The sequence below is a fragment of the Thermobia domestica genome, chromosome 17, assembly GCF_964235325.1.
Source record: "Thermobia domestica chromosome 17, izTheDome1.hap1.1, whole genome shotgun sequence".
Classification (NCBI taxonomy): domain Eukaryota; kingdom Metazoa; phylum Arthropoda; class Insecta; order Zygentoma; family Lepismatidae; genus Thermobia; species Thermobia domestica.
The window spans coordinates 120,925,444-120,934,259 of NC_137470.1; the positions used below are offsets into that span (position 1 = coordinate 120,925,444).

At 36.5% G+C, this 8,816-nt stretch overlaps 1 protein-coding gene across 12 annotated transcripts in view; it reads left to right on the plus strand.

Moving 5' to 3' along the window:
* Positions 1-7,479, plus strand: part of LOC145674313 (uncharacterized) — a 192,517-nt gene extending 185,038 nt beyond the window's left edge. For 7 of the 12 annotated variants that reach the window (XR_014128893.1, XM_081744185.1, XM_081744187.1 and 4 more), the window contains one exon: positions 7,122-7,257. Coding sequence is in view for 4 of the 12 variants with exons in the window: in XM_081744198.1 (XP_081600324.1) it covers positions 7,122-7,354 (233 nt within the window). In the remaining 8 variants the exon portion in view is untranslated. Of the gene's footprint in view, positions 1-7,121 lie in introns of all 12 variants that reach the window. The other 5 variants (XM_081744190.1, XM_081744191.1, XM_081744184.1 and 2 more) reach the window with 3 other exon arrangements.
* Positions 7,480-8,816: the final 1,337 nt, after the last annotated feature.

An 8,816-nucleotide genomic window follows, 5' to 3' on the forward strand; every position in this document is an offset into this window, starting at 1 on the left:
TGTCACAATCAGCCCCTCTAAACGACCGGACGTCAATTATGCTAGATTGTCTTCTTCTATCTACTAAAACGTGATCAATTTGATTATGTGTTTTTCCGTCTGGTGATGTCCAAGTGTATTTATGAACGTCGCGATGTGGGAATTTTGTACTCTTCACGATTAGGTTTTTGGATGTTGCAAAGTTCACGAGTCTAACACCGTTGTCATTACTTTCCTTATGCAAACTTTCGTTCCCTATAATCGGTTTGAAAATATCCTCTCGTCCTACCTTCGCATTGAAATCCCCTAATAGAATCTTCATATGGTATCGCGGGAGTTGGTCAAATATCCGTTCCACTTCTTCGTAAAAACTATCTTTTATATCGTCACCCTTATCTTCAGTTGGGGCATGTACATTTAAAACAATAATATCACACCACCGTCCCTTAAGAGTAATAAAAGAAAGTCTGTCAGTAACAAATTGAACCCGTTTAATTGCTGGTAATATTCGTTTGTGAACGAAAAACCCTGTTCCTAACTGGTGATTTTTATTTCCTTCCCCGTAAAAGAACGTAAAATTTCCGGAATTCTCAGATCCATTTCCTTCCCACCTAACTTCCTGAACTCCTACTACGTCCATCCTGTATTTCTCTAACTCACTCGTTACAGATTTTAACGCGCCTGCCCTATAAAGACTTCTAATATTCCATGTTCCAAATCTCATGTCCATTTTCTTTTGCTGATGTCGTGCCAAGTTATCAGTCCTTGTCCGAGGCTTTTGTGAATGTTTCTGAACAAGTACCTTTTTTTACAGGATGAGGGTGTTAGCCTTACCCAAACCCCCAAGCTGGAGGACCACTCCTAGTCGTCTGTCCGCGACTGCTTATTCAGTATATTCGCAGCTAACCTCTATATCTAGAGGCCTTCTCCTCGATCCGCAACCTGAGGACGCGCCATGCCGTGGTGACAGGAACCCACGTTACACGGTGTGTCCTTTACTGGTTCAACAAAATTTCCAAAGGAATTTTGTGTCATACGTTGGGTTGAAAATACTGAAGTTGCTGTGGAGCGTTAGAAATTATTAAGAACTTAAGTATGTTGAAATAGCTAAGAGATATCAAAAAAGAATCAAAATCTTTAAGCTACGAAAGTAGGAAAGAGAAAAAATTAGAAGATAAAACGATTGGTTCAAAATTAGCGGTTTTTAGATTGCTTGCTTCTGAAGTTGAATCATTTTTTAAGGGTATTTCAGACCGAACAACCTATTGTTCCTTTTTTGTTTTCAGAACTATCAATCATAATGACATTTGCAATTAATAGATTCGTTAGACACGATGTACTGGTTATAGCTACAAATATCGCTAAGATTAATATAACAGATTCGGAGAACTGCTTAGTTGAGAAAAATGTTAACTTGGGATATGGTGTTCATGATGCTATTAAACAAGTGGAGAATGTTTTCTCGAAAGATATAGTTTTTTCAGACAGAGATATCGGAAATGTCTGCAGACATTTTGCACAAACTTTCTTGAAAAGACTGCTTTGAAATTTCAGTCCACCACAAGTCTGTCATATTCTGATCGCAAGGTAATATCTAGAAACCCAGAAATTGCTATGAGACGACTTTGTTCTTGCCTTGAGACAATTGTCGAAAACAAGTGGATTTCTGGAATGTTCGCTGATCGAGTAGAAAGAGAATTTGAAATTCTATGTTCAGATCAAGTGTTTCTGGAAGAGGCGAATAATTACTCAAGGGCAACCCGACTTGACACATTCAGGAAAAAGAGGTATTGCATTTTATAAATCAGGACTCATGTCATTTCCTAAAAAGGTACTTTCACATGATAAAGCTGCTGTAGAGAGAAGTTTTTCAGTAAATAAAGATAGCTTACTTGAAAATTTATCTCAAGAATCACTTGTGGCACAGAGATTAATATGGGAAGGAATAAAGAATGCTATTTGTGTTAAGAAGGTAGACATTACAAAGAATATGATCCATTATGTGAGAAATGCCCAAGCGAGATACTGCGAAAGGCTTGAGCAGAAAAAAGCAAGAGGGACAGGAACATGAAAAAACTAGAATGAAGGAGAAACGAGGAAGTGAACTGATGAAGAATTTGGAAGAAAAGAAGAGTGCTTGCTGAAGCGGAAAGAGAAACGTTGTTACTTGAAGATAAGATTCGCACACTACAAAAATCTTAAACATTAATGTCCATTTTTTGTGTTTGTGTGAATGTGTGCGTATGTTATTAGTGTTGCACAGTTTAGTGTGTGCTGCAGGGAAGTACTTGTGGAGATATAAATTGGTTCCGTTTCTTAATGACATATACAAAATTAATATTTTACGTGTGATAGTAAAATCATAAAACTTTTCAAAACAATATTCTGTGTTAAACAGTTATATGGGTTGCCAAGAGAACCGTTGGAACAAGGAAAAAGGAAAGTTGCTTCTTATATCACATGAACATTTTCACATCAAAGTGTTCACACAAAATGTAATTTTAGGCATTTGATATAAAAATGATGCCCATTCTGTATAATTAAAATGTATAATTAGAATGCTGCAGTGTTATAAATAACATTTTTCTCCTTAATAGCGCTACCTGGAAATTTTACGCATTGGACCTGGAACATCTGAAAAAGTCAGGGAATTTCACATCTCAAGATGCGAAGCAACCATGTAATTTTTAATTTTTCCCTTGTTTTTGTACTGGGTCTTCTACTGAAAAGGCGAAAACACTAGCCATGTAGCGCAAGTGTAATTTTGACTCTTGAAAACTACAGAGGGAACATTATATCCGTACAATACAGTTTCTAATATGTGACTTATTCCTTTCTTACCAAAACTATTCTACAGGATCCACAGCCTTTTTATACCAGAAACAGGAGCTTGAAATGTACTTTTTAATCATTATATATATGTACCTGTTTATGTACCTAAATCTTTATACATTAAGTTTATTGACGATGAAACAGAAGAGCTCTTCAATTTCCGAAAGACGAAAAAATGAAATGAAATCTCTGAGTTTAACGAGTCACGTGCTCTTGACTTCGTAAGGACACTTTGTGTTGGAGCAGGTGTATTCATCATGACAGGGAAAAATAACCTTGATGACGTCCCCATTCACTCTCGCTCACTATTACAAGTTTTATAATATCTGTCTCTATACTTTTTTCTTTATAAATCAAAATTGTTTTTTATCATGTGCCCTAATATACTGTTTATATTGTGAAGTCCAAATAGATTCCTGAAGCTGGCACAGAAGACAAATTACTTACTAGAAACTGGTTTAAAACACGATTACAAAACACAAATAAAGAGCTCCGCTGTGGCTATATAGTTAACGTACTCGCGCACCTCTATAGCGCACAGACGTGAGCAGAATAACTTCGAAAGACGATATCATCATTGTCTATCACGTATCTGGTATATCAGTATGGAAAATCATAGCCATAGTGAGCCACCCAAAGTCCCACAGTTAGTGACATAATAATGAAGTGGACACGCGCAGGTAATACCAGTGTCGTGAAACGGCACAGATGTGCCACAAAAATGACGAATTGCAATAGGAGGGAACTGAACTGCCGTGTCGCGACAAAACGCTGTAACTTGAGTTACATTGTTTTGTCGCTATAAGCAGTTTTGAATTTTCCCCACCGATACTTATGTTCACCAGGCCCAGCATTGAGCTGAGTCAAATACTTTTGAAAATATACCAAAGAGAATTTTGATGTAAGTAGGAAATTAGTCGGTCTGAACGACTTTACGGCTCTTTTTCTCAAAACTGCTCCGCCAAAGTTACAGCGTTTTGTCGCGACAGGGCAGTGAAAAGGGTGATACACTCCGTCGCCGTCAAATAGCGCAACCATTTATCAGAAGTTCAAACAGCAATTGACATCTTTCTCGCTCCATACTGTCAGAACACAGTTGTATGTCATTGAATTTCATGTAAACGCAGCTGCATACAAGCCTAACATAAGAAATTCCTCGTTCCATTAGGTTAGCGCACGAGCGTTCGGCTCAAGAGAGACAGATTTGATTCATGGTAGGAGATGATGTGGTTTGGATCCTTTGTTGAGCTGTAAATTCACGTCTTATATAGCCTCGGTGCCGAAAGGGACGCTAAATTTCAGATTAACTAACCAAAATAAAAATAAAAATGTAAGTAGTTTCGTTGTTGCTTTATCAGATAGGGAAAGGAACAAACACGAAGAAAGAAAATATTTAACAAAAGAACATTAAGTAAAGAATCGGTAACTCATATTGTATCAGGGACTAAGGAATCTACACTGGAATTTGGAATCATTGTTTTCGACGCTCATATTCAAATTATTATGAAGGTAAAATATTAAAAACATTTCTTAGTGTTTTTCACTTGTAGTACTTTACAATTTATGAATTTAATATTACCTGAGTGCGTTTAAGTCACTTTTTGCAATCATTTAGGGAACGAATGAATATTCTTGAACTAAATTTTAAATTGAATCGCCACTGCAGTGTTACCGTGAAAACAAACAAGCGAAGCCACAGACAAATATGTAAGTGTTACGCTTGTGATTCAAATAAATAGTTATAAAATGACATTACAAAAAGAATAGTCAATTCTCAAGCCATGTAGGGTAGGCAAGGGCAGGGCTCAGTAAATTTTGTCCCAGTAGACTTGCAGAACTTCATGCATAGTTTGAAGTTTCCTTGTGGATATATGTTTTGCAGACGGGTCTTCGGCATGGGATGCTAGGGTACGTTTTCTCCATAAGAACACATCTGATTCAGAGTTTGCATTATACACTTGGTCTAGGTCTTAGTATTCAAAATGAATGGTTGAATAATTTCCTTGTTTCTTTCAGAAACGATCAAAATTGAATGTATACTTGTTTCAATGCATAATGAAAAATATTGTGTGTCTATTTTAGAAGGTAAATATTGTAGGTATACGAGAAACGAAGCTAGTTAACTTTTAAGTTGTACTTATAAGGGAGAGAACACAGTTGTCCCAGGCCCATTGCGATCAAACTCGGTTGGTAGGTACCATAGATGGCCATTTTGCACTGGATTCGCTCGGGTTCATTTCTCTCAATTGGGCTCGCGCTCACTTCTCTCGACTGAGCTCGCGTTCACTCGGGCTCAGGCTCATTTCTTTTAATTTGCCTCGCGCTCAGGCCTCTGAGTTTGGTTCGCATTCACTTGAGCTCGCGCTAATTTATTTCATTGAGGTTCGCGCTTACTTGTGCTCGGGCACACTTCCCTCAGTTAAGCTCGAACTCACTCGCTCTCAGGCTTACTTCCCTCAATTGAGCTCGCACTCATTTGGGCTCACGCTGACTTATTTCATGGGGCTCGGGCTCACTTGGGCTCGCGTTCAATTATTGAGCGCGAGTGCCGAGCTCACGTATGAAATGGGCTGATTAATGGCGTACTCCCTCTTAAAATTTCCTCCTCTGATGCAGTTGTTACAATTAACTGGAATTATCTAATTTCTTCTATTTTTGCAACAGCCCAAACTTTGTCTAAATTGATTTTTGTTAAAATAATGTCAGTCACTATTCTATTGATTTTCATTATTTCTGCTTTCAGAATCTATGTGGATAGACCTATTCTTCAGTTACAAAATAGTGTGTTTTTTTTATTTCTGAATAGAAATACCTGACACGTCAATACCAAAATTTTGTTAAAACACTTGCTGTAACAAAATGAATTTAACTAGTCCCACAAGACATAGGTTGTTTATGCAGCTCAAATTTGCAATACTGTTGAAGGATTAATTGATTGGTTGATTATCGATTAGCGTTCCCTTTCATCAGCGAGGCTATATGAGACGTGCACATATAGTTTTAACGTCTAATCCGAACCACTATCATTCAACGCTTTCCCGCCGGGAATCGATCCCGGGACCCTGTGCACCAAAGGCGCGCGTGCTAGCCACTAAATCAGCGGGGAGAGCTTGTACTACTGTTGTCCAGTGATTTTTATTTGGAATAAATTATAGGTGATCTAATGTTAAGTCAGCGTAAGGAAGACGTCCAAATTACAATATGATATACTGCAAATTCTTAGTTTTTCGTTCTTCTTCTTTTTTGTGTGTGAGAAGACAGCACATCATGCGATCGAATCTTTCGAGTTATAATTACAAATTTAAGGAGACATTACAGGTATTCAATATTCGTGAAATTACAGAACTTATAATTAATCACAAGTGCTAGACGCTTCCCAAAATTGTGCTAAACGTTTGATAAAGCAAGTAACCGCATCTGATATCAGTGATTATAAGTGTTGGTTAAAATCAATTTATGAGAAAACCGCTATCTGTGCGGAAGCTAAAAGCAAACCTTGAGTAATCGGTTTGAATGTAACACACAGAAATAATAGTACTGGAATATCAATGGTCTCATTAACATATATTCTTTCTTAAATTCGGGCTTCAGTAATACCTGCAGGAGTTCCAGCCTATCCTACAGGCAGGGTGCTAATCAAAGCATTAAAAATGAATGATTTTTGAGAAATTTTGATGGTGTATACCTCCAGAGCACTTACTTTTTTACATGAAGAAATACTATACTGGTTTCTTACTGCAGAAGTATGAAAAAGAGAGAAGAAAATGTAGAAAAATCTTTTCTATTTTTTTAATATTGTACTTATAATAGGAATGGACTTGTGAGAGAAGTAATACAGGTAAAATCAAAAGATTTGTTGTTGCTTCAAACTAAGTAAAAAAGAAAACTTTCCTAACGGCATGAAACGTGTAAATCCATTGGAAACAGATTAGAATTTTCACGATTATAAGCCTTTCATTTTTTACCGATGCTCGATAGTAAGAGCTTTGTGTAACTGTTACTATACCTTGCAACAGCAATAATTTGATCTCACTGATGGGCTTGTTTATTTCCTCATATGTACTAAATTGGTCAATTTATATTTTTCTTTCTTTCTTTTTCTTTTTTAAATAATATTAAAATGTCTGTAGTTACTACCCTCTCCATTTGACCGTGTACCAGGTTTATCATATACTTTTGACCATCTCTCAGACGTATACACTTACATATCCTGACGATCATATTATAATGTCGGCTCATAGTGGTGAATAAACATTGTACTAATTATATATAGATTGTGAAATTTAGTATACTTTATGTTTGCATTTCAGAGGTGTTACCAAGGCGCAGACGAACCCACGATAAAGCCTACCAATGTACGTTGTGTACTAAGATGTTTGCTAGGAAAGAGAATCTGCACGTCCATATCAGAAACGAGCATGGCGTTGACAGGGGCCCCTTCACATGTTCCGTGTGTGGCCGCCTAGTGAAGAACAAAAACACACTACGATCACACATGTATATGTACCACAGACAACAATATTTGGAAAAACTATTCCTCTAAGGCATTTAGTATACTGAGAGTATTATTTGATTATGTATTAAAATTAACTCTGTATTATTATTTGCAATTAACTCTATGTACTTTTGTAACTCGATTTTAAGGAAGTAATAAAGTTGTAAACGACATGTTGATATGTCTATTTACTTTTTTAATCACACCCACTTAAGTGTGCTGATCAGTCCTGTTCCTGTTTTTGCACATGTTTTAAAAGGTTGTGGAAACTAAATAATAATGATAATAATACAACTTCCTCGTAATTATTTAGTAACCGCGGACAATATTTATCTTCTGTTCCTCTCTATGCGTTATATTCCTCTTTGTCTTCGCTGTTGAATGCAAGTCGAATAACACAAACACGCCAGAAAATCTATTTAAGCCCCACATTCCCCCTAAGGATATGCATTTCCTGAAGCCTTGTCACATTCACAGCGTAGGGTGCAAGCAGAACATTTTTACAAAATCTCAAGGTTCTGCACCTTATAGTTTCGGAGATATGGCAAAGGGGGCAAAACTTTTTAAGCTCAACATCCCTCCTTGGAACACGCAATTCCCAAAATCTTGTCTTATTGACGGCGTGAGGTGTAAGAATAATAGTTATAGAAAATTTGAAGATGAATACCACTCATTCTATCTTTGGAATTTCTTGTAATTTTAATTGGCACACTTGTGTTATTCAACAACTTTCACTTTTCAGAATCTTAAACTTTTAATTGGCTGTCTGCTATTCAATACACCTGTGTTACCTCTTCTTTCTTCTCTTCTTTATCTAATACCTTTCTCCATACATCATGTTTATTTAGTCCACCATTCCAGTTCATAAACTCCTCCTGTTCTCCCTTCCGTATCCATTCTGCTTTTTCCATTTTCTTATAATCCTTCCTCTTTTCTAGCCCTTCTACGCCTTCTCAGTCTATTTTATGTCTTGTCTCCTTCACATGTTTATATTAACATATATTTAAAAAAAATAAATAAATACAATTGAATCTTAACTGTGTGATAGGTAAAAGTGTATTAGTGTACCACAGTAATGGAACAGATAGTATAGTGGGATTATAATTATAGTGTATTGCATTGCGTGTCACAAGGAGACTGTACCCAAATGATTTATAACGTTTCATTCAGATAAGACAGATTGTAAAGAAACTGAATAAGAATAATAATAAGAATACATAATGTAACTGATCAGTATTTAGAATAAAAGAAACAATCTATATATACTTAGGCATAAAATTGATAATCACTATGTTTGTAACTAAATCTCCTGAACCACCCGACCGATCTCGATCAAATTTGTAACATGGATGAGGTTCAAGGCTGGGCTGGTTTTAGGCTATTCACTTTGATGGTCGAACTGAGGGGTTTGGGGAAGGGGGAGGGAGTATAAAAATAAATAAAATATAATAACTTCTGAACCACTCAACCGATCTTGATAAAATCTTCAACATAGATGAGTTTCAGGCCT